At 33.1% G+C, this 26,652-nt stretch overlaps 1 protein-coding gene across 1 annotated transcript in view; it reads left to right on the forward strand.

Moving 5' to 3' along the window:
* Nucleotides 1–26,652, forward strand: part of LOC118187957 (glycerophosphocholine cholinephosphodiesterase ENPP6-like) — a 275,565-nt gene that overhangs the window by 221,935 nt on the left and 26,978 nt on the right. The window contains exons 4-5 of the mRNA XM_085815738.1: nucleotides 10,576–10,685; nucleotides 20,339–20,500. Coding sequence (XP_085671864.1) covers nucleotides 10,576–10,685; nucleotides 20,339–20,500 — 272 coding nt within the window. The remainder of the gene's footprint in view (nucleotides 1–10,575; nucleotides 10,686–20,338; nucleotides 20,501–26,652) is intronic.

Here is a 26,652-nt window from a genome sequence, read left to right on the forward strand (position 1 = left end):
ATTAAACATTTAATAAGGAAAGAAACCAACCTTGAAAACACATCTGGCATTGATCAAAGATTTCAGATAAAAACTTTGGTAATAAACCAAATAATATTAGCAAAAATCTGGAAATCCTAAAGGAATTTAAATATCTTTCCGTAGCAAATGTTCAGATTTAAATCATATGAAGAATCTAAGGTATATATTGTTACGAATTTCGTACTTAAAAGCTAATGTTAGTTCAATTATAAATTAAATGGTTTTATTTCTCGCGCAGTGCATCGCGTGACGAATATTAAAAGAAAGCTAAGCCGGAAAATTGAAAATACAAGAGCGCGTGCATTAAATAAATAAATATCTCTTTTTGATTTCGAGAAAGTACTAGAAAATTCTAGCGCGTGATTTCAAAATCTTATAAAAGGAGGAAAACATCTCAGTTCGTAGTAGTAGCTTAGTTTGTTGTTGTTTAGAAAACTGCTCTTCTTGATTGTAGCGAATTCGCGGATTAGCTTTCTTTAGCTGTTTTGAAATACGTTCTATTGGACATTTGAGTAGTTAAAAGATTACTACCGTGAGATATTGTAATACTGCATGATAATTTGAGAAAATTGAAGCATTTTTGTTGTGATAATAATAAATTTTTGTTCATTTTTCATCGGACTTGTGCATTCATTTCCTAACGAACCCGTACGCACGCAACAATATTTTATTAAATGAGAAATTTTTTAACGTTTCTGAAAATATAATAAAATACTTGTAACGTTTGTTCGAAGCAATAATTCTGTCCCATTCTTTTAATCATATCTAACATTACTCTGTTTTCTTTGTGCACTTCAACCAAACAATTACTTTTTATATCTCTGAACAGCAAATGCTCTCTATTGCAGTATTACTGACATTGAGTTTTATTAGATAAGCAAAAGCAAAGATGATGGAAAAACTATTTTAGGGTCCATATGTATGCATATGGATATCATCGAAATATTTTGGAAGTCGCAGACAAATTAAATTTTACTCGTGCTACTGTTATTGCTTCAAAAACAAAATTACTTAGGATCGATATATTTACAAAACTTAAATGCTGCATTTTAGAAATAAGAATCTTTGCATACATAACTGAACCTGCTTCAGAATTAAGACTATTTTTAGAGAGAAAGGGCTTCATAAACACTGCATAAAATTTAATCACAAATAATTTTAGAATGTGGGAAGACCAGGAGGAGATAAACAGCAATTCTCTAAGTAAAAGGGAAAAAGGCAAAATTCTGGAATTTTCATTAAGAAAGTTGACATAACAATGTGCGATTATACTGATGCCTTCCAAGGAAAGGGGTTTTATATCAAAAAGAATATAAAACATTCTAAAGATAATATCCATGTCGGATATTTTACCATTGATAGTTTTGGTCATGAGCTCTTATTATAGTTAACGTATAACATCATCAAAATTTCTTAAATAAATTGACCTTATGTTTAGTAAACGTTATAGCAATCTATGAATATTGTGTTTCATGTACTGAACTCGTGTAATAAATTAATGAACAATACCATTCTAGACGTTGCAGTTTAATAGCTTTATAACATCTGTTCGAATGTCCTTGTAAAAGACAGAGTCAGTTGGACATATTTTGTTACTTCTTGCTAGCCAAATGCCCATCTGGGTTTATTTCTACAACTTTCATTAGCGTTCTGATTATTTTGTATTTCTTTGTTAATATAAGAAAATCCTAAAGTTGTGCGAATTTCATTAATTGATTCTAGTAGTGTGTAGATCGAAAAGGAGAACATTTTCAGAACTTAATTCTAACGTAATCCTTATTTCCCCCCAAAATGCAGTGCACAAATTTCTAAAGCTAGAATAAAAATGAAAATGAGGTCTTTGTATTTGCTGTGTCATTTAATTGAAGAAACCATTAGGATTTTCTAGCGCCTTGTGGGCCCTACGTTGTGCTGCAGTCTAAATAGTTAGCGTAGTTTGACTATATCCACATTATATAGGCATAAGCATTGGGTCTCCCACCTGCTCTTCAAGCTACCCTGACCCCCCTTAAATTTACTGCGTTTTTTATTCTTTAGTGAAAAGATTCATATTTTTATTCTGTAAGGCGAATAAATTTATAAGAAACAAATTTTTGTTTATTATACTTGTCAAATTTTTCTAATTGTTCTTTTGAAGATGATAAACGATTAAATTAAAGACTGCGAAAAACTTATCGGAGGGGAAGGAAAATGTCCACTACTGAATACACACAACACTAAATGTTAGGTACTGACGATTTAAATAATGGTTCAACCAAACCAACTCAAGTAACAACTTGAAGTAAAACAAAAATGAGGGTACCGTGCAACATTGGATGCGTGCGTCATTCTAAGCGGTAAAAAGCCGTGAAGATACAATACTTGATTTCAACCTTTAAACTTGACACTAATTGCGTTGTGACTTTTGTTTGAACGACCCGGCGAGGCAGCATATTCACACAATTAAAATATGCATAAATTCAGTCCACATATCTTAATTTTTAAATAACCTTCTGATTTTATTTTTAAGCTAATATATTCAACACAAATTATACAAGTTAAGGTATTTACTCAACTCTCTCGGAAGGTGAAAATTACAACAAAATAAAAAAAATCTGATGTGTACACCACTTGACTCCCTTGTACGGAGTATTAGGTTATACTAATTTTTTCTTGCATTTCGTTTAAATTTATTGGATTGAATTAAATCTACTTCGCCGACAGGGCATAAACCACAATAGCATAAATGCATTCTTTAAACTTCCCTCTATTTGTTTACCGTAGCGACACTCTGGCGCTAAGTTCACTAACAACAGTATTATATTTCGTTCATATTATAACTCAGAATGCACAAATTTATATAATTTAAAGAATTGTCTAATCGCTGCCACACGTTCTATTCAAATACTATAATAAAGCTAGAACGATGTATAAAAAAAATTACGCAAACAAAACAAAAAAGAAACAGTTTTTCACAGACGATTGAGTATTTAACATTCAATTAATTAATTTGTCACTTCGCGACCAGAAAAAAATACATAAAAACTCAAAATATCTGCATTAAACTTTACGAAGTAAATCTTAAACATTTATTTTCTCGAAAAATTTCCAGAAAGGATTAAGCATTATTTAATTCGCAATAATACATGAAGGCGTTATCTTTGTTGTTGCGAAGCTACGTTTCTCTAGATCGGCAACGAATCCACTACTCTGCTGTTTCAAATGTAAACAAGCAATGGGCGCCTTCAAAAAAATTATTAGATTTAGTGGCACTTAAACAACTTTAAAATTGATTCAGAAGTCAAACAACAAAAATCAGCGTTAATTCACAAAATTTTCACAGGACTAGTTTCGATGGTTTTACCGAACCATCATCTTCAGCTGCAAAACCGCAAATGAAAAAGATAGGAAATGATGTTTAGATAAGATAAGAAAGCCTGGACAAGAATAAGCAAGTGGCGCCATCTGTTGGCGAAACCAGAACTAAAACATAATTTCTCTAAAAGCCGAAGGCAAATTTGGATTGGAATTAGGATCGTTAACTAGAACAGAAAGATTTTTATGAATGTGAAATGCCTCTAGAAAATCCAGTTCTCCAATGGAAGATGTTTTTTGAATAATTTTGGCAGCAGAAAAATTGAAAGTGTGATTTTCGGACCAACAATGTTGAGCAACAGAAGACTTCTGTGTTTCCTTTTTTCTAACATATGCCTCATGTTCTTTGACGCGAAATTTTAAGGCTCTCTTAGTTTGGCCAATGTAAATTAAACCGCACTGGCAAGGAATCCTATAAATACCCCAGGAATTCATATCCGGAATGGGGTCCTTGAGTATAGAAGTTGGAATTTTATTGATGGGAGAGTAAACAACCCGAAAGTTAAATTTCTGCAAAATATGTGCAACTTTATAGCTAATTGATGGAAAGAAGGGAATGACAACAGAATTTTTATAATCTCCTAAAATAAGAGTGGGGCTTTTAGTGTGTTGAGATGAGAATTTTTTAACTGCTTGATTAATAATGTTGGGTGAAAAGCCCCTGTCAATAGCTATTGCTTTTAAATAATTTAGTTCTTCATCAAGGGCTAGTTTGGAGGAGCAAACTTGAAGAGCACGGAAAACATAGGAATAAAATGAAGCTAACTTTTGTTTAGTCGGATGACATGATTTAAAGTGTGGTGGAAGGCAAACCGATGAAGGTTTACGGTAAACTGTAGTACTGAAGTTGGATGTGTTACGTGTGACCAGAATGTCGAGAAACGGAAGAGAATTGCAAGTCTCAAGTTCAAAAGTGAACTGAATAGCAGGATCAATAGAATTCATTGTTGAAAGAACTCTATTTAAATCATCTTTATTACCTTCAAACAGGGTAAAAGTATCGTCTACGTAGCGGAACCATGCCGGGAAGTTTAAAGTTTCAAACAATTTTGATTCATAATAATGCATGTAGATATCAGCCAGGATGGGACTGAGGGGGCTACCCATGGCTAATCCCTCAGTTTGCTTGTAATATTTATTTTGGAAAACAAAATGTGTTTGTTTCAAACAGAGTTGAGTGAGAGAAATTAGCTCATCAATTTCGATGCAAGAGAAATGAAATTCGCGAAGTCTGGTTTCTAGACATCTTAATGCACCCTCCACTGGGACATTGGTGAATAATGATTTTACATCAAAAGAAACCATGAGTAAATTACGAGGAGAAATGTTTTTAACCTTTTTTACAAACTCTATTGAATTTTTTATGGTGTAAATGTTATTGTCTAATAGAGTGGAAAATCTAGAAACTAAATATTTAGCTAATGGATACGAGGCAGTACCTAAATTTGATACAATAGGGCGGAAAGGAATACCACTTTTATGAATTTTGGGAAGAGCATATAATCTATAATCTATAATAATCTATAATAATCTATAATAATCTATATATAATCTATTTTTTATAATAATCTATAATAATCTATATATAATCTATTTTTTATAATAATCTATAATAATCTATATATAATCTATTTTTTATAGATTATATATAGATTATTATAGATTATTATAGATTATTATAGATTATAGATTATATGCTCTTCCCAAAATTCATAAAAGTGGTATTCCTTTCCGCCCTATTGTATCAAATTTAGGTACTGCCTCGTATCCATTAGCTAAATATTTAGTTTCTAGATTTTCCACTCTATTAGACAATAACATTTACACCATAAAAAATTCAATAGAGTTTGTAAAAAAGGTTAAAAACATTTCTCCTCGTAATTTACTCATGGTTTCTTTTGATGTAAAATCATTATTCACCAATGTCCCAGTGGAGGGTGCATTAAGATGTCTAGAAACCAGACTTCGCGAATTTCATTTCTCTTGCATCGAAATTGATGAGCTAATTTCTCTCACTCAACTCTGTTTGAAACAAACACATTTTGTTTTCCAAAATAAATATTACAAGCAAACTGAGGGATTAGCCATGGGTAGCCCCCTCAGTCCCATCCTGGCTGATATCTACATGCATTATTATGAATCAAAATTGTTTGAAACTTTAAACTTCCCGGCATGGTTCCGCTACGTAGACGATACTTTTACCCTGTTTGAAGGTAATAAAGATGATTTAAATAGAGTTCTTTCAACAATGAATTCTATTGATCCTGCTATTCAGTTCACTTTTGAACTTGAGACTTGCAATTCTCTTCCGTTTCTCGACATTCTGGTCACACGTAACACATCCAACTTCAGTACTACAGTTTACCGTAAACCTTCATCGGTTTGCCTTCCACCACACTTTAAATCATGTCATCCGACTAAACAAAAGTTAGCTTCATTTTATTCCTATGTTTTCCGTGCTCTTCAAGTTTGCTCCTCCAAACTAGCCCTTGATGAAGAACTAAATTATTTAAAAGCAATAGCTATTGACAGGGGCTTTTCACCCAACATTATTAATCAAGCAGTTAAAAAATTCTCATCTCAACACACTAAAAGCCCCACTCTTATTTTAGGAGATTATAAAAATTCTGTTGTCATTCCCTTCTTTCCATCAATTAGCTATAAAGTTGCACATATTTTGCAGAAATTTAACTTTCGGGTTGTTTACTCTCCCATCAATAAAATTCCAACTTCTATACTCAAGGACCCCATTCCGGATATGAATTCCTGGGGTATTTATAGGATTCCTTGCCAGTGCGGTTTAATTTACATTGGCCAAACTAAGAGAGCCTTAAAATTTCGCGTCAAAGAACATGAGGCATATGTTAGAAAAAAGGAAACACAGAAGTCTTCTGTTGCTCAACATTGTTGGTCCGAAAATCACACTTTCAATTTTTCTGCTGCCAAAATTATTCAAAAAACATCTTCCATTGGAGAACTGGATTTTCTAGAGGCATTTCACATTCATAAAAATCTTTCTGTTCTAGTTAACGATCCTAATTCCAATCCAAATTTGCCTTCGGCTTTTAGAGAAATTATGTTTTAGTTCTGGTTTCGCCAACAGATGGCGCCACTTGCTTATTCTTGTCCAGGCTTTCTTATCTTATCTAAACATCATTTCCTATCTTTTTCATTTGCGGTTTTGCAGCTGAAGATGATGGTTCGGTAAAACCATCGAAACTAGTCCTGTGAAAATTTTGTGAATTAACGCTGATTTTTGTTGTTTGACTTCTGAATCAGTATTTATTCGGCGTGTTATTGTGTCTTAACTTTAAAATTGTTGATAATTCTAAAAATATTGCCTACAGATTTACTAAAGGCATAAAAACCTTAACCGGAAGATAAAAACAACATAATTCAATCATTTTTAAAGCAAAAAATATACAATTTACAAACATATAAGAGTAAAGAAAGAGATCACTGAGCCGTGTAACAGAGTGGATATATACTATATAAATATATTTATATACGTTTGAGTGCGTTTCGTTTGTAACCAAAATACGAGGTGCACATTTACATGTTATAGCAGTTCTATATAAAAAATTTCAACGTTCTGAGGCTACTCGTTTTTGAGTTATGCGAGATACGTTCGTACGTACGTACGTACGCACATACGTTCGTACAGACACCACGAAAAAGTCTCTCCAGAATTAATTTTAAAGCAGTTTATGATTTGTTTTGGAATAAACGTGTCTTTTATTCTGTCCTTACGTACAGATATCACGCAAAAACATCGTTAAATTGCATTCGAAAGCGGTCAAAATGGATATTTTTGTTGAAATATGCTGCCTGAAACTTTTCGCGATTACAATACTTCCTTTTTACTTCGTACAAGGAAGTAAAAAAATCTGTTGTGTACACCACGTGACTTCCTTGTACGGAATATTAAATTATACGCATTTTTCTTGCATTTCGTTTAAACTTATTGGATTGAATTAAAACTACTTCGCCGACAGCGCATAAACCACAATAGAATAAATGCATTCTTTAAAATTCACTCTAGTATTTGTTTACCATAGCGACACTCTGGCGCTAAATTTACTTAATACTTAATTCATATTTCGTTCATATTATAACTCATAATGCACAAAATTTATATCATTTAAAGAATAGTATTATCTAATCGTTGCCACATGTTCTATTCAAATACTATAATAAAGCTGGAATGATGTATAAAAGAAATTAAGCAAACAAAACAAAAAAGAAACAGTTTTTCACAGACGATTGAGTATTTCTCATTCAATTAATTTAGTTCTCACTTCGCGAGAAGGCAAAAATACATAAAAACTCAAAATATCTATATTAAAAATTACGAAGTAAATCTTAAACACCCTTTTCCTCGAAAAAATTCCAGAAAGGATTAAGCATTATTTAATTGGCAATAATAAATGAAGGAGTTACCTTTGTTGTTGCGAACCTAAGTTTCTCTAGATTGGCAACAAATCCACTAGTCTGCTGTTTCAAATGTAAGCATTCAATGACCGCCATCAAAAAAAAAAAAAAAAAAAAAAAAAAAAAAAAAAGATTTACTAAATTAAATTGCATTCGATAGCGGTGAAAATGGATATTTTCGTTGAAATATGCTGCTTGAAAATTTTCGCGATTACAATACTTCCTTTTCACTTCGTACAGGGCCCACCAGCGGCCGAGCGGTAAAGTCGCTCAACACTGGTAGTTCGGTCCGAGGTTCGAATCCCGCGAACGGGCTGGCTGCATGGGCGTTTTCGTGGTTTTCCCCATGTGTAACGTGTATACGAGCCAGTTTCCCTTAGAAAGTCCTCCACGAAAGGCATCCCTCCCTTTAGGCAGACAGCCCTCGAGGCTTTGCCATAATCACACACACACACTCACTTCGTACAAGGAAGTAAAAATAAAAAAATAAAAATAAAAAAAAAAAAAAATAAATTAAAAAAAAAAAATATTAGAACTCAGTGATTTTGCTATCATATTCATTCACATTCCAGAACTTAATGGAGTTTTTCAGTACTATTAATTGACTATGTTAATACAAATGCTATTAAATATTTTTTAACAACAGGTAACCGGTAAGTCTCTCAAAAAATCTATTTAAATTGCACTTGAACTCAAAATTTCTGCGAGCCCAAAAAATTAATCCGGAGGGGTAATCCGACCACCGGTAGCACAAGTAATTAACCAGAAACTATTTTTAAAGAATTGCACAAATAACAAACTAACAAAGACAGAACTTTTAAAGGAAACAATTTAGTATTGCATACACCACTAATAAGCAAATAACTTCAATCCTCTGTCATCCCAATACCTAAGATAAAATATTGCACTTAAACAGGGGATGCAATGACGCTTCGAAACCAGGACCCCAAATAAAGCCTTAATTCAACAATATTGCAAGTAATTTTGATTAATATAATTAATTTAAAATCTTAAGTATCTTAATTTTAGGCATTTCTTTAACTTAATTTTTTTTTCAGTTTACTTTAAAATTATTGACATCAATTTTCAATAGTACAAGTTAACCTAATAAAAGAAGTAGGAAACTAATCTGATTTAATTCACCGCTACTGCAGCAATTCCACTATGGTGGGATTGGAAACAGTCTGTACAGTTCCGGATGAAGAGATTTGAAGATAACTAGATTTCCAACCTTATGGATGAACTGAAGATTACAAAAGCAGCTGGAGGAGATAACTGAATAGGAATCGAATAGGAGGAATTTTCTTTTACCGGTCAAACTGCAAGTCTTGCTGCCCGTAAGTTGACGAATCGGAGACACTCATCATCAGCCACCACACGCAGATCTCATCACGGAGAGGAAAAAAATACGAGTAAGGACCCAGACTGCATAAATCTCGCAGAGAGAACATTCCGTAAAAGACTGTGTGATTGTCAATCCCCTTTATCATCCTGTGAATATCACGCATACACACTTTCCCAAACTGAAATGTTTGTTCATCTTACCATTTTATTGTTTCATATTTGTTCTAGATGGAAACAAATTACTGAACTTTACTGGAACTCATCCTTCAAAAAGCAATTTCCTAATCCAAGTGTTTTTGAAGTAGTATGCGATTAAATAATCTGTTGCTGTATTTTATTAAAACTTTTATTCCTCTGTTAAATTTCGTTATTTGAAGTTTCAGAGATTAAAAATAAATTTGTATTTTGATAAGTTTATTGCTTTTTAGGGGAAATTGAATATTTTAAATATGTTAGGAATAAAGTGGGTTTAAATGAAATAAAATTTCATTTAACCGGGAAGAATATAATTTTTATTACGTTTACCAAACGGCTATCAATGTTTTGGGTTAAAAGATAAAATGCACATTTATGGAAATTTTTATTAAGTTCAAATTTAAATACAGTGAAAGATACTTTAAAAATCTATTTTAAGTTGTACACGTTTTTACTTGTTTCCAAATTATTTTCATAAATTCAGTGTAGATAAATAATACATTATCTCAGTTGTTTATTGAGCAATATAGAATTTCTTCAAGAAATATTCGAAAGACAGTCTACGAAATATTTTATAAAATATTAACCAAAATATCAGGTAGTCTGGAATGAAATTTATTTTCCAAAGTTATTTGGATAATTTAATTTTCAAATTGAAATTTTATTAAACTAAATACAAAAATATTATTTTTATTGGCCGTAAAATTTAAGGTAGGAAATGTATAAACGAAAATTAAAATCAATCGATAATGTACATTCTAAAAATAGTTCTTTAATCAATAACCAAATTTATATCGGTAATGATTTGAAAGGAAAAGTTCGAATAAGGGATAATAATCTAAGGATGATTTTATTTAAAGCTGAGGCACTAGCTTAAACAGCTAAGTCTGATTTCTTTTTTGTCACACTTACAGTACTACGTTTCAGCAAAAACATGTACTTAAGCATAATTTGTTTCATATGAAATTTTGCATAATTTGTTACTATTGATAATATCAACCTTCAAGTCTTTAACATAATTCCGAAAGATCTGATATGAAATATTATGTAATGAAATTTAATTGCTCATTATCATTTACCAAAAGTGTATATTTAATTTGCATTTTTTATACCAAAAACCAGAAAATAAGAAAATCATCTTAATTTACATTGTGTTATTACAAGAATAAATGTTTCTTATCTTCCCGAATTTTGTTGGTTATGATTCACTTTCAGCGTATTTCTTTACAGGCCACAAATATGGCCCCAATTCCGATGAAAGGAAACACGCAGTCAAAGACATCGACAACCTTTTAGACTTGGTGCAAAGAGAAATGGCGACGAGAGGACTGGACAGTAAGGTACTTACTTCTTAATATCCAATTTGCCTAACATTCTACGATTTTCCAACTATTTGCTGATACTACTAAAATGATAATGGAAATGATTGCTAAACCGGCCGGTCTTGCAAACTGGCTGTAATTGCTTCCACTTTAGATGAAAACTGACCTTAATGGTCCATTATATCTGAGCCCAGTTATGTGCATAATGTGAGCCAATAACTAAACTCATAAAAGACTATGTTTGGCGGAAAGTTATAGATCTTCGTGCTACGGATAATAATGCGACATCTTATACTGGAGGTTGTTTGTTACGTAATTGTATTTAAACTTATCTTTAATTATCCTTAACATTACTGGTTTTTATTTATTCTGAGAATAATGCTACTGTGAAGAAAACATTAAATAATCCTTCATTATTCATTAGCATATAAATATAAACTCGAATGCCATTACATGCATAAAGCGATTTTTTTTTAACCAGTTAAAGGTATTTTTCCTTCCTTCCCGCACGCTTTCGTGGTGTAATGGTAACGCACTCAGCATGCATTCAATAGGTCTAGGTTCGAGTCCCGGCGACGGCATTCCACATTTTTCATGTATCCTGTTTTAAAATAACGTAATGTGTCTGCAAGTGGTGCCCGAACTGAAAAAGGCGGTAGAACATAATTCGACACCACCAGGATTTGGCGAACTGGGCCCCTAATCCGTAGTACCTTTAAAAAGGGGAAGTATATAAGGTAATTTATGAAGATGTATAATGTTCATAAAAGCCATTAATAAGTAATGTATTAGTACGGTTGGAAAATAAAAAAAGCGTGATAATAAAAGTAAATATTTTAAATATGCGTAACAATTGCTATTAAACCAGTGTATTTAATTGATAAGCAGTAATGTGTATTTTTAAATTTCAAGCTGATTATTACATCACTCTCGGCAAGTTATAATGCCACGTATATATTTAATTACATAGTAGTGTAAAGTATCGCTTCGCAGTTAAATGGGAAACTTTTACTCTAGGCATTTTGAACTTCAGAGGTATTCATTAAGAGCAATTTGTAAAGCTTTCACCGAAGAAATACTCTTCTGGCACAGAATCAAACCATAAATGGATTTTTGTCATCCTTACAGTTTAACAAATGAAAAGGATGAATATAACAAGAGAAGACGAATTTTCCATCCAATTTCTCAAATCATTATTGCCCTTTCGAAAGGAATCCGATCGGAATATTTGTTTAACGCTGTATTCAAAGATGATTTTAACTAAGAGAAATCGATTGCAGTAACTAAGGATTATACTATTAAAGAAATAGCTTACATTTATTGTCAAAATCTTTAATACGTCAAAGAGTATAATTCCGTCTAAGACTAATGAGTACTTTCAAAATTGTATAAAAATGTTTATATAGAGCTCTCTGGCATAGTTATAATGCAGTAATCTTTGAATTTTCAGTTAATGTAAATACATAGTTGAAAGTATTTAAATTTTCGTACTCATATATAAAACTGTTTAGACGAACTTTCATTTGCATTGCTTTAACACTATTATTTATCATTAATTTCCAGGCATCTAACTTGATATCTATAAGCTTATTTCACAAGGATTTTATTAAAAATATTATTTATTTCCGAATCACAATATCTTGGTTCTTTTGATACTCTTCGTACTATACTGACTTTTGCATTTCATTGAAATATGATTTATATTTAATAACTGATTTGATGCATTTTAAGTAAAAGTTATTTAACATCAGTTCAATTCATGACTTAATGAATTCTAGCTATTTAGCTTTGTACAATCAAGCATTATGCCATGAAAGAGAGCAATAGTTTACTAAGTTTTGATTAAATGTTAACAGTCCTCACGCTTCATTGGCTGTAATGAAGGAGAGCAGTTGAAAAATCGTTATTATACTTTCATGCTTACTTTTCAGAAGCTTACACTGCAGACCGTCATCAGCGTAGTTCATTGCGTCAGCGTACTTCATTGCATCAGCGTACTTCATTGCATTCATTGCATCAGCGTAGCTCATTCATTCAGATCTGGCCGCCTGAAGACAGAAATGATGAGCATAATGAGAATTGTTCCATGAAGTAACATTCCCGAACCGGCAGGCTAACAATATTAACCAGTTTTAAAGTAACAGAATTAACAGTAACTAGACTCAAACTGGTGGCCCGAAGCAAATACATTTCCAATTATGTGTTTGTTGTAAATACGATGCTTACGGTTTAGGTGCTTATGTATGGTGTAGATGTTGTGAGCTTATGTACGGGACTGCTATCGAAAGACAAAGAAACAAATGAGTCATTTAAGATTTTGTCTTTAACACAGTATGTTTGTACCACGTGACCGGGATAAGACGAGAAAACATCCCATGGCAGTAAAACAATTTGTCTCTTCAGACGATAGTTGGAGACACTACAGTATTACCGTGTTTTCTGTTTTTCCCTCTGCTGAATTGATATTTCTGATAGAAACTTTCCTTGAGTCAGTCACTAGATAGTTAGTCGAATGTACTTATAAAAATGATTTTAATTCAGAGGTTAAACTATAAACCACGTTTTAAACAAAATTTTATACAAAAGGCTGACAAAAAAGAATGTCAAGATAAAAGGTAAATTATGTATATTTCCAAGCAAAATAATAAATTATGTATTTTTTTGGTGATGTGCCCAAAACGACTTGTATAGCAGTTTTAACTCTAAAAGAATAGTTTGTGTCAGTGTTAGAAAATGAAACATAAAGAAAAATTAGAAACATAGAATGGCCAACTGAGGGAATAAAGTTACAGTTTCTGAAATCTGATGCATAACTATAACAAGTATTTTTTATTGAAACAAATAGATTCAATGAGGTATAGCTTTGTTATCCTCATACATTATTAGCGAAAGGATCAAAATTATTTACTGATGTAGAATTCCTCAAAGAAGTTTGATGAAGTCTTCTGAACCTTTCTGTCTTAAAAAACAATAGTTTCTTTAAAATAAAACCTTTAGCGCCCCTACAGTAGCGAAACGCGAAACTTAGTAAGGAAATCATAAATGACTTACGATGTTCGTTAAATGAACAAAAAATGTAGATTTTGTAGCCTTTTGATAAGAGTACACATTACAATACAACTTGCCATTTTTGTACAAGGTGTTTCCTGATGAAAGTGAAATAATTGGATATTTATGGGAAGTAATTCCTATGAAAGAGAAAAAGAGACACAGGACACTTTTCTTGAAATAAAATCTGTGTTAGATAAATACAAATTAATTTCGATAAAATGGTTGGATTTGCAAGTAATTGCTATAATTAATAAAAACTGAAGCAGTGGAAAAATTAAGGAGTATAATGAAAGATGAAAATTTTCAGTATTATTTTTCGCTAGACCTTTGCTTTATTTCTCAGCAAGATTGTGTTTTAAAATTTTCACACTAATTATATTTTGAAACAGTAACTGAAACATTAAACATTATCTATGAACATGTCCTGACTAGTCGGGAATTTACTGCATTGCTGGAAGATACGGAGAAATTATTTATCATAACGAGATGAGGGAGTTAAATCGAGCAACTGTATTCAAACCTTTTTTAATTTAATAAAAAAAATCCAGCAGCTGTACTCAGGAAGTTTTTGATTTAATAAAAAATCAAAGTTTTCATGGTGCAAACTAAAACCATCAAAATAATACATGGGTAACCGGTTTATTATTTCTTTTTAATTTGACAAGTCCTTTTAATATTCTCAATAAAGAGCTCCAAGGAAGGTATAAAGTTTTCCCTGACTTGTATGCTTGTATTCTGACTTGCATGTTTGTATTTTAATATTAAACTGGGAAATGAAACTGAAATAGAAAAATGTTCATATATTTTAAATAAGTCTTAAATATAAGTCTTATATCCTATTATTTCAATTGAAAAATCTCAACACTATGCAATAAAATGGCATTAGCTTAAAGAAAGATTTAAAGGTTTTGATAATTTGGAGTCCGACTTTAAACTTTTTTAGCTGCCATTAAAAGGAACTAGAAAAATTGCCGCAGAAAATCTACAAATGGTACTAACTAATGTACAGTGTTACAAAAATCTTACTCAAAGATTTGAATAACTTTTATTAGTATTTGTTAAAAGATAAATATCTTCAGCTACGAATTTTTGCATTACAAATTACTGCTTTGTTTGGGAATACATTTAAATGTGAATAGCTTTGAAAATAAATTTGCATGTGAATAGCTTTACTTTCAATTAAAAATTAGTAAGTCTATGAAAGAAAAACCTAACTGAGCAAGTAATATCTACAATTCATGATGAAGATTATCATTAGTACTATTCAGTACCAGCAAGGAACCTACAGTATTATAACCGCTTGCTCCTCCGCTAGAAGTTAACAGTGAACAGCAATCCGTATTGAAGACAGTTTCTAAAGATTTGTCTCTGATAAATTGATAAGGCTGCTAACTTAATAAAAGTTGAACCGTCATTAAGTGTGAAGTTATATTAAGAAATAAATAGCTTATAATTATTGACATGCAAACATATGTATTTTACTGCATGTATCGAAGAAAGATTAAATAAAAGAGAATAGGGTGCCATTATTTATTTTACATTTTTGTTCCCCTTGAGAAGTTTGTTTGTTTCCGGTTTACACTATTTATTGGTTAATTCAACATATTAGAATTATTTGATATAAATTCAGTGTGATTTAATATTTAGCCATCAATAAGTTTTAATTATAATGTTACTAACAGAAATTTCTTACAGATTCCAAACTTCAGATATCGGATACAGTACATGTATAGATTTCAATCTTTTTCTTTTCCTTAATAATATTTATTATTGTTTATGCATATTATTTATCTAAATTTACTTTTTATTAATAAAACAATACGGTCTGTCCCATGTTCTCATATTGTTTATGCATATTATTTATCTAAACTTACTTTTTATTAATAAAACAATACGGTCTGTCCCATGTTCTCACATCGTGCATTCGGCCCGCATGTAACTGGAATTTCAGACCACTGTCAGACAAACACACATTCCAACCTACTGTGCCTCATATTACTTTTTCTCCTCTGTGAAAGTAAATATTACTTGCACTCTGAGAGAATTTTCACCATTACTTTTACTTAGTATTAGAATGTACTACACCAGTTGTACTCAAAAAGCATATAAGAACCTGATCACCTACGGTATAAAGCAGTAGAAATTTCATAGATTCAAGAGGAGGATGAGCTCAACCGTTTGTCTACCTATTAAGTATTTAGTTTTATTTTAATAATATAACAAACCACTTTTATTCAATATTTGGTATTTATTAACATTACATATTTAACATATTTAACTTCGTCAGTTCTTTTAGGTATAGCATATTTAGTGTCACGTATGTAACCAGTTATTTACAGCATCTTTGCTGTCACATCTTCCTTTCCGTTTTCCTGCCAGAATGTAAATTTTAAATCGCGCTTATTTAAATGAAGTAGAAAGAGACAGTATTTAAAGGGAAGTTTCAGATTCTTTAGCGTGTTCCACCTTCTGAAGGCCACATGTTTAGTTGATATTCTACGTTAGCATTCTGACTCGGAGTTGCTTCATTCTTGCAAACAGTGCTTGTCACGCCAGTGCAGTCACGCATGAGGTGGCTGGAGCCAGTGTAGCCTCCAGCCAACTCGCGCGTTAATTATTTCTTTGTAGCCTTTGGCTAACCTAAGACTTAACTTTAATTTGAAATTCTATCTTTTGAATTATGCCATAAATGCTGGCTTATTTTGTAAGAAAAAGAAGTGCCTTCTGTTCAGTTATTTGAGTTCTGAAGAAAAGGTCTTTCACACCCTTCTTACTCTGCTTTTCCTTTAGGTATAGAGATAGTCGCTTACGTCTCCACAAGATTCTTGCCTAATTAGATGCTACTTAAGAGAGTGTGAGTGGAACAAAAAAAGTTGAGAACCGCTAGCAGAAAGCAAAAGTTCTTCTTCATGGTGATATTTGTATGTTTACCTCTGTACGTTAAGCATATCTGTACGTTAATTTCTGTATGTTAAGCATTACAGTACTACAATGATCGAGTCATATTACGAGTACTACAATGATCGATGTAATAACTAGTCTCAATATAACGATATATACAAAACCTTGTTTGCTTTCTGTTAGCATAAATTTTATCCTTGATTATCGAATCTATAGTATAGGATAGAATCATATTATATCAGCTTTCTTGAATGCATTAATACAATGTGGGACTAATTTGAGAAAATGTTAACTTTTCTCCCAGAAAAGGAAAATTTAAGTTGAATTATACCTAGCCTTATAGTATATCCGAAGAATAATTAAAGCACTTTTTATGACTGAACTCTATTTTTTTCAGATGAAAAGAAAAGTTTAAGGATTTTAGCATTCCGTCTTTTGCACCCTTTTGACATATGCCAATCGCATTGTTCTAAGGTGCACAAACAGACACACACACACAAAACGTCTACAAAAATAACAAATATCTTTACTCAACGGTGCGGACGCTATATTAAAGTTACGTATTGCTTTACATTTCTTCTTTATACTTTCCCAGCTGATATTAGCTTGTTTTATGGTATGTTCACACTTAAGTTTCTAATCAATTATTTTATGTTAATTTCTGTCCTATAATTCTAATTTCCGTTTTCCTGCCAGAATATAAATTTCTAGCTCGTGGGATATTCAAATGAGGCAGAAAGAGGGTATTTAAAGGAAGGTTTTAGAAGACAGGTTTTTCCTGATTGAGGGCCACGTTACGAATTTGATTCTCTTGCGAACAGTATTCTGCGGAGTTGTGTTATTCTCGTCATTAGTCCTGTTTACGTCGATCTTAAGTCAGAGTCTGCCTGCGCGTTATTTTAGTTGTGAAGCTTTATTTTCTTGTGTTTAGTAATCCATTAGCATAGATTTAAGCTATAACCTTTGGTTTCTGTAAGCACGAGTTTCTGCCATTTGTTAATCTTTTATTTGAGTTTATAACAGGGATCTTCACACCATTTCCCTGTCTCTGTGGTACTTACAAGACATAGTGAAAATCATAGTCTTTCAGAGTTTGGGTCTATTTTACGCTACTTGATCAAACTCCACACTGGAGTCCGAACTTTGAAGAGAATCATGTCGCAAGAGACTCCAAGATTTAGTAGGACCCCTCAGCGTCGCAAGTTTATCTTATGGAGTTAATCTTACATTTAATCTTATGGAGAGATTTGGATTTATTAGCGACATAAAAAGGGCTGCCATTAAACCGGCAATCACTTTTGATGGGAAAAGCTCTGTAATGAGCCTTTCTCGAACAACTGAATTCCTATTTCAACAATGCCCAGCTGCTTCCAAGCAATGAAACGATTAATCAGATATTTACTGCCACAGCTTATTAAATTGGATGAAGCAATCAAAGAGAAAAGACCAGAATTGGCAAATTGCAAAACTGTTGTGTTCCTCCTTGACAATGTGAGGCCTAATTGAGGTTAATTTACAGATATTTGCTCTGTGTTGTGTACAATTCTTATGGTTGGGGTGGTGTGAAAGATAGTACCGTAATTTCTTTTATATATGTTAAGAGTTCTTCCATATGGGACATGCCATCTATTTGAAACTTACAAGGCCTGTGCACTGCATTGATCGTAGTTCCACACTCTGTGTATTGTCGAACTCACATACTCATGTCTGTAAGATTTCGGAACTCTAATTGTTTGAATCATACTCAAATTCTGCCGAATAGGCTGGCTGCAGGGCAGGTTTCAAGGTCTTACCAGTTTAAACCTGAATACAAGAAGTTACCCTTAGAATATTCTCCACGAACGTGTAATCCCATTTTACCCTAGTGTGTTTTGTCATAATTAATAAATCCAATGAAATTCGATATCACCTAGTGCTTTTACTATTATATCTGCCATTACTGCCAGCAACATCATTAATCCATTTGTTTCGGGTCTTGGTGTCGCTGTCTTTCTTAAATGATCTTTAAAAATTTCAACTGGGGTATGGTAGAGACATTAGAATTTTTGATGCTGAGAGACGTGAAAAATGAGGAATGCTCTCGCCTGGACTCGAACCTCGGACCTTTCGAATACGCGCCGAGTGTACTGATTATTACACTATTCTGCTCAGAAGGCGGGATAAATATTTTTTATACTGCCCTTTTAAAGATCGACTGAGGATTAGGGGACCTAATCCTGGTGGTGGAAAATCATTATTCGCTCCTATTTTAGTTCTGGCGTCACTGTAGATAAGTTAGGTTTTCTGATGCTGAAGGACGTGAAAAATGAGCAATCCCCTCGCCGGGACTCGAACCTCTGATATGACGAATACGCGCAGAGTGTGCTGACCGTTACACCACGAAGGCATGCTAAGAATGCGGGAGAAATACTTTATACTATAAATTAAACATCTGAGTGACCTATTAGAAACGTCAGAAATTTCTCTAAAGAAATAGAAACAAGACTTCCATGGTGGAATAACAAAATCCCTTCATTCACCACCATGGAAATAAATCATATTTCAAATTAGACAATAAAGTGACAAAAAATATGACAATGAAATGCATCAAGCCTTAATAAGGAGAATTATATATTAAAAGCTTTAATGAAACATCAGAGGTAACTATTCTTAACTTAAAATTTAGGAAATATTCGGTACAACAGGTTAATTAAAATCCAGCTGTAAATGTTTTATGAAATAACCGAGAATTTTGGGAGAAATGAAATTTAATTATATTAAAACGAAAAAAAGAAAGAAAATTCTTTTCTGAGAAAGTTAGGATATCTTTTAATACTATGTATTTATTTTTGCTTTTAACAATATGAACAATTCTTTCTTTCAGTCTGGGCTTTGGCTGATTCCGTATATGTATACCGTTGCACGTTTTGCACTGCCTGTTGGTTACTGTTGAATGATTAGGATATGATTTATTTGCATTTATCTTCCATCTTCGAATTGGTTGGAAGGTTGTGTTCATTGTTTTCGTCATTTGTAGCGTAAATACGGTCCAGTTTCCAAGTTTTCTTTAAAAAGTTCTTCTCGGATATATTTTTCGCTTCAGGCACTAGTGTAATGATGAAGCACTTTAGTGTCTTGCCTTATTCAAATAACCTAACCTTGTAGAGACATTAGGTTATTTTGAAGCAGGAGAGATGAAAAATGAGCAACGCCTTCGCCGGGATTTCAACCACGAACCACGGGCCTCTCGAATACGAGCTACGAAGGCATACTGAGAAGTCGGGAGAAATACCTTCTATACTCCACCTTTTAAAGGGCGACTGGAGACCCAAATCCTGGGGTTCGAGATTCATCGTCCAAACCCCTTTTAGTTCGGGCGCCATAGTAGAGTCATCAGGTACTTTTTCAAAGCAGGACCTCTGGAATACGCGTCGAGCGTGCTGACCACTATACTACGAAGCCATGATAAGAAGGCGGGAGAAATACCTTAGAACCTAAAATAATTTATTTCATATTAATTATATTACACTGCATCTATCATTTAACATGCTTAATTTCAGCTTGGAGTATTTTAGTAATTTCAGCTTGGAGGAAAAACTGACTCTTAACATGCAATTTTTATGCAGCGTTTTCGATGTATATATTTGTGCATGTAAATATTTATCTACTTCTATGCACTGAAATCTCTTGTTCTGGAAAGATTAATTGAGATAAAAATCATTGCTTTCATTTATCTTTAGGTTAACATGGTAGTGGTGTCGGACCATGGTATGACATCTACTGATTCTAGAGGGTTGAATGTTATTAATCTGCAGCAGATCATAGACATCTCAGATATTCGTTACATGGTCTACTACGGTGCTACGAGCATGTTACTTCCATATGAAGATAAACTTGAAAAGGTAAATGTGTTTGATTTTAACTACTTTTTATGCTTACTTTTGTCCATAGCCTCATGCAGCTTGCTGCCTCTGTAACTTACGTTTGAGGAAAACGTACAAATATGAACGTAATTATGCTCTAATTTGAGTGATTTATCCTCAAGGCATATTCAATCAAAATTACGGTATAACTCAGATATTTAGTCCTTGCGTGTTTTATCAAAATATAAATAAATTAGTATAACTCAAATTGAATCAATATGATAAGTTTCAAGGTTCTACGTTAGAAAATATTATATAACATACCCAAAAAAGTCTGTATTTGGAGTTTATTTTAGCTTATTTTAACTTTAGTTATCGCCATGTGAGTTTACGTGCTTTAAATGACATGTTTTCCTGTTAAATTTTCTATTTATTATTAATTATAGTCATATCAATGATAGACATTGCTCAGAACTAACTTTCTCGTGAAGAATACACTGATTTTTTTTTCCCGTTAGTAACACACTTATGTGTTTACAAATACAAAATACAATCATAGAACACAATACAAGATACAGTCATACAAATACTGACAGTTTTATGTATATTTCTGTTTCTAATGATACGCTAATAATGTTTCTGTATTTTGTGACAGAACTGTAATTTTGTGAACGTTGAATTTTTATGATATTAAACAGCTGTAATGGTTTATGCCTACATGAGCCTGTGACACTGATTTTATATAAAATGAGCCCAACCCATGTAATGATAATGAGAGTAATCAGTGAGTCATCCTTTATTTGCCTGCTTTGCACACAGAAAAGGATAAAAATTCATTTTGATATACTCGATTATACGTTTTGCACTGTGACTATTATAACTGCAGCATAATGTAAAAAATAACAAATGCAGGACATAAATATATAACCTAAGTATTATGTATAATGTACATAATGAAACCGAAGCAGAATACCCATTATGCAACAGAACTGTGCGTCGTAAATCGTAGTGTATATTATGATTATACTAGAAAGCCCGGCGGTCATACGGAATGACCGTTGTTCTAGACATTATAAATTGTAATTAAAAAGATTTGTGCAAAGTTGTCTCCTAATTTAAGCTGAATTACCCAGGGCAGACGGCGAGTACGCCCCTTTGCTTACTGCCCCACGGGGTTTCCCCCTTCTACTTTTTTAATTGCTTAAAGAAGAGTACAATGAAAGAAACCACTGGTGGTACATTTCTTAAGAGCCACCGCTAGCTCAATAAATAAAGGTGATTTAAATAATAAAATGTTAATTCACATGTCAACGATCTCTTTGTACACAACATTTCTTGTGTAGATCTTTCCATCATTTTTAAGCTCGCCTTGCAGAGGAACATCAATTATTTTTAATTTTACGTTCGTTCTTTCACGAACTCTTGAATAGGCAACATAAATTAAGACACAATAACACGCCGAATAAGTACTAATTCAGAAGTCAAACAACAGAAATCAGCGTTAATTTTCAAAATAGTCACAGGACTAGTTTCGATGGTTTTACCGAACCACCATGCTCAGCTGCAAAACCGCAAATGAACAAGATAGGAAATAATGATTAGATAAGATAAGAAAGCCTGGACAAGAATAAGCAAGTGGCGCCATCTTTTGGTAAAACTAGAACTAAAACATAATTTCTTAAAAGGCCAAAGGCAAAGACGGATTGGAATTAGGATCGTTAACAAGAACAGAAAGATTTTTTTGAATGTGAAATGCATCTAGAAAATCCAGTTTTCCAATGGAAGATGTATTTTGAATAATTTTTGCAGCAGAAAAATTTAAAGTGTAATTTTCGGACAAACAATGTTGAGCAACAGAAGACTTCTGTGTTTCCTTTTTTCTAACATATGCCTCATGTTCCTTGACGCGAAATCTTAAGGCTCTCTTAGTATGGCCAATGTAAATTAAACCACACTGCCAAGGAATCCTATAAATACCCCAAGAATTCATATCCGGAATGGGGTCCTTGAGTATGGAACTCGGAAATTTATTGATGGGAGAAAAAACATCCCAAAAGTTAAATTTCTGCAAAATATGTGCAACGTTATAGCTAATTGATGGAAAGAAGGGAATGGCAACATAATTTTTATACTCTCCTAAAACAAGAATGTGCCTTTTAGTGTATTGAGATGAGAATTTTTTAACTGCTTGATTAATAATGTTGGGTGAGAAACCCCTATCAATAGCTATTGCTTTTAAATAATTTAGTTCTTCATCAAGGGCTGGTTTGGAGGAGCAAACTTGAAGAGCACGGAAAACATAGGAATTAAATAAAGCTAACTTTTGTTTAGTCGAATGACATGATTTAAAGTGTGGTTGAGGCAAACCGATGAAATTTGACGGTAAACCGTAGTACTGAAGTTGGATGTGTTACGTGTGATCAGAATGTCGAAAAACGGAAGTGAATTGCAAGTCTCATGTTCAAAAGTGAATTGAATAGCAGGATCAATAGAATTCATTGTTGAAAGAACTTTATTTAAATCATCTTTATTACCTTCAAACAGGGTAAAAGTATCGTCTACGTAGCGGAACCATGCCGGGAAGTTTAAAGTTTCAAATAATTTTGATTCATAACAATGCATGAAGATATCAGCCAGGATGGGACTGAGGGAGCTTCCCATGGTTATTCCCTCAGTTTGATTGTAATTTTTATTTTGGAAAACAAAATATGTTTGTTTCAAACAGAGTTGACTGAGAGAAATTAGCTCATCAATTTCGATGCAAGAGAAATAAAATATATAAATTATGTTGTCATTCCCTTCTTTCCATCAATTAGCTATAAAGTTGCACATATTTTGCAGAAATTTAACTTTCGGGTTGTTTATTCTCCCATCAATAAAATTCCGAGTTCCATACTCAAGGATCCCATTCCGGATATGAATTCTTGGGGTATTTATAGGATTCCTTGCCAGTATGGTTTAATTTACATTGGCTAAACTAAGAGAGCCTTAAAATTTCGCGTCAGGGAACATGAGGCATATAATTAAGACACAATAACACGCCGAATAAATACTAATTACGAAGTCAAACAACAAAAATCAGCGTTATATTTTCAAAATTTTCACAGGTCTAGTTTCGATCGTTTTTACCGAACCACCATCCTCAGCTACAAAACCGCAAATGAAAAAGATAGGAAATAATGATTAGATAAGATAAGAAAGCCTGTACAAGAATAAGCAAGTGGCGCCATCTATTGGTGAAACCAGAACTAAAACATAATTTCTTTAAAGGTCGACACCATTTGTTTGGCGCATCATAATCATCATTGGTTTTTGCGCCACAAAACTCACTCACTCACTCACTCACTCTTTAAAGGCCGAAGTCAAAGATGGATTGGAATTAGGATCGTTAACTAGAAGAGAAAGATTTTTTTGAATGTGAAATGCCTCTAGAATATCCAGTTATCCAATGGAAGATATTTTTTGAATAATTTTGGCAGCAGAAAAATTTAAAGTGTGATTTTCGGACAACAATGTTGAGCAACAGAAGAAGTCCATCATAAGGAATACATGTCAACAATTGTCCAAAATTGAACATGAACTCTATAAGCTTCATCTGGAACTCGCTAATTCATATCCAAAATTCACTGCCCTTGAACAAAAGTCTTGGTCTAGAACGGAGAATGCAGTTAACCGTAATAAAAACACCGTTGCAATTAAATTCCAAAAACTTCTTTTACAGTCTTCCAGTTCAAGTAGTTCAAAAAAGTCTTCCCATTGTAAACATGAAGCCAATAGTTAATATTTCCTAATGTTAGTCTTTCAGATGAGCAAGAGAGAATTCTAAAATATACTTTTAACTTCTCACAAACCTGTAAACCCTCGATTCCAAAGATTTTGGCTCCAATCGAAAAAGCTTTCAAGTACAGTAAGGTTTCAGATTCACAGAAAGAAATGATTAGGCATCTTATGTAAAATTTAATGTGAAATTCAATAATAAACCTTTGAAACCAAATCTAACTGCGAGAGAAAGAGCTACAATGCGCGAAATTCATTCTAACCCGGATATTATGATTTCAAAGGCCGACAAAAGGTGGCCAGATAGTCGTCATGGATAAGAACACTTACATGGATGGTGTCACTAAACTCTTAAACGAAGGACCATATAATCCGATCCCTAAGGATCCTTCACCTTCGGACTTGTCAAAAATAAAAAATGCGATCAAATCTTCACAAATCATTTCAAGCAACTTAAAACATTCGCTTATCCCATCTGTTGCGAATTGTGCCATATTTTATTCTCTTCTCAAAATTCATAAAAGTGGTATTCCTCTCCGAACTATTGTATTCCACTTAGGTACTTCCTCGTATCCCTTAGTTTCTAGATTTTTAACTCTATTAGACAATAACATTTACACCATAAATATACAATGTATTTCTAAAAAAGGTTAAAAACATTTCCACTAGAAATTTACTCATGGTTTCTTTTGATGTAAAATCATTATTCACCAATGTTCCAGTGGAGGGTGCATTAAGATGTCTAGAAACCAGACTTCGCGAATTTCATTTCCCTTGCATCGAAATTGATGAGCTAATTTCCCTCACTCAACTCTGTTTGAAACAAACACATTTTGTTTTCTAAAATAAATATTACAAGCAAACTGAGGGATTAGCCATGGGAAGCCCCCTCAGTCCCATCCTGGCTGATATCTACATGCATTATTATGAATCAAAATTGTTTGAAACGTTAAACTTCCCGGCATGGTTCCGCTACGTAGACGATACTTTTACCCGGTTTGAGGGTAATAAAGATGATTTAAATAAATTTCTTTCAACAATGAATTCTATTGATCTTGCTATTCAGTTCACTTTTGAATTTGAGACTTGAAATTCTCTTCCGTTTCTCGACATTCTGGTCACACGTAACACATCCAACTTCAGTACTACGTTTTACCGTAAACCTTTATCGGTTTGCCTTCCACAACACTTTAAATCATGTCATCCGACTAAACAAAAGTTATCTTCATTTTATTCCTATGTTTTCAGTGCTCTTCAAGTTTGCTCCTCCAAACTAGCCCTTGATGAAGAACTAAATTATTTAAAAGTAGTATCTATTGACAAGGGCTTTTCACCCAACATTATTAATCAAGCAGTTAAAAATTTCTCATCTTAACACACTAAAAGGCAAACTCTCGTTTTAGGAGATTATAAAAATTCTGTTGTCATTCCCTTCTTTCCATCAATTAGCTATAAAGTTGCACATATTTTGAAGAAATTTAACTTTCGGGTTGTTTATTTTCCCATCAACAAAATTCCAAGTTCCATACTCAAGGATCCCATTCCGGATATGAATTCCTGGGGTATTTATAGGATTCCTTGCCAGTGTGGTTTGATTTACATTGGTCAAACTAGGAGAGCCTTAAAATTTCGCGTTAAGAACATGAGGCATATGTTAGAAAAAGGAAACACAGAAGTCTTCTGTTGTCAACATTGTTGGTCCGAAAATCACACTTTCAATTTTTCTGCTGCCAAAATTATTCGAAAAACATCTTCCATTGGAGAACTGGATTTTCTAGATGCATTTCACATTCAAAAAAATCTTTCTGTTCTAGGTAACGATCCTAATTCCAATCCATCTTTTCCTTCGGCCTTTAAAGAAATTATGTTTTAGTTCAAATTTCACCAACAGATGGCGCCACTTGCTTATTATTGTCCAGGCTTTCTTATCTTATCTAATCATTATTTCCTATCTTGTTCATTTGCGGTTTTGCAGCTGAGGATGGTGGTTCGGTAAAACCATCGAAACTATTCCTTTGAAAATTTTGAAAATTAACGCTGATTTTTGTTGCTTGACTTCTGAATTAGGCAACATAAAGGTAACTGAGTCCAAATGCAGGCTCAGGTAAAAGAATTCCAACACGCTAAAGCGTTTGGCCCTGAAACTTATTGATGGTCATAGCAAAGGCAAGTTTTACAGGAAATTGTTTACGTCTCAATTGAAACGGCAACCCTGTGGCGTGGCAACTTCACCCCATTGGCTAGTACAGTTTCGAAAGCGACCAATAAGTTGTCAGCGACAAACAGACACTTTAGCCGCATATATATATGGGATGAAATAACATCATCTCCTCTGAAACGACTGGCTTCCGGGCTTAGCGAAGCACACTGTTAGATTCCGCAGGTCCGTGTCACGCCATTTTGACCATTCGCAT

Source organism: Stegodyphus dumicola, chromosome 4, assembly GCF_044657685.1.
Source record: "Stegodyphus dumicola isolate Sdum_Otavi_A_Nest chromosome 4, ASM4465768v1".
NCBI classification, from domain to species: Eukaryota; Metazoa; Arthropoda; class Arachnida; order Araneae; family Eresidae; genus Stegodyphus; species Stegodyphus dumicola.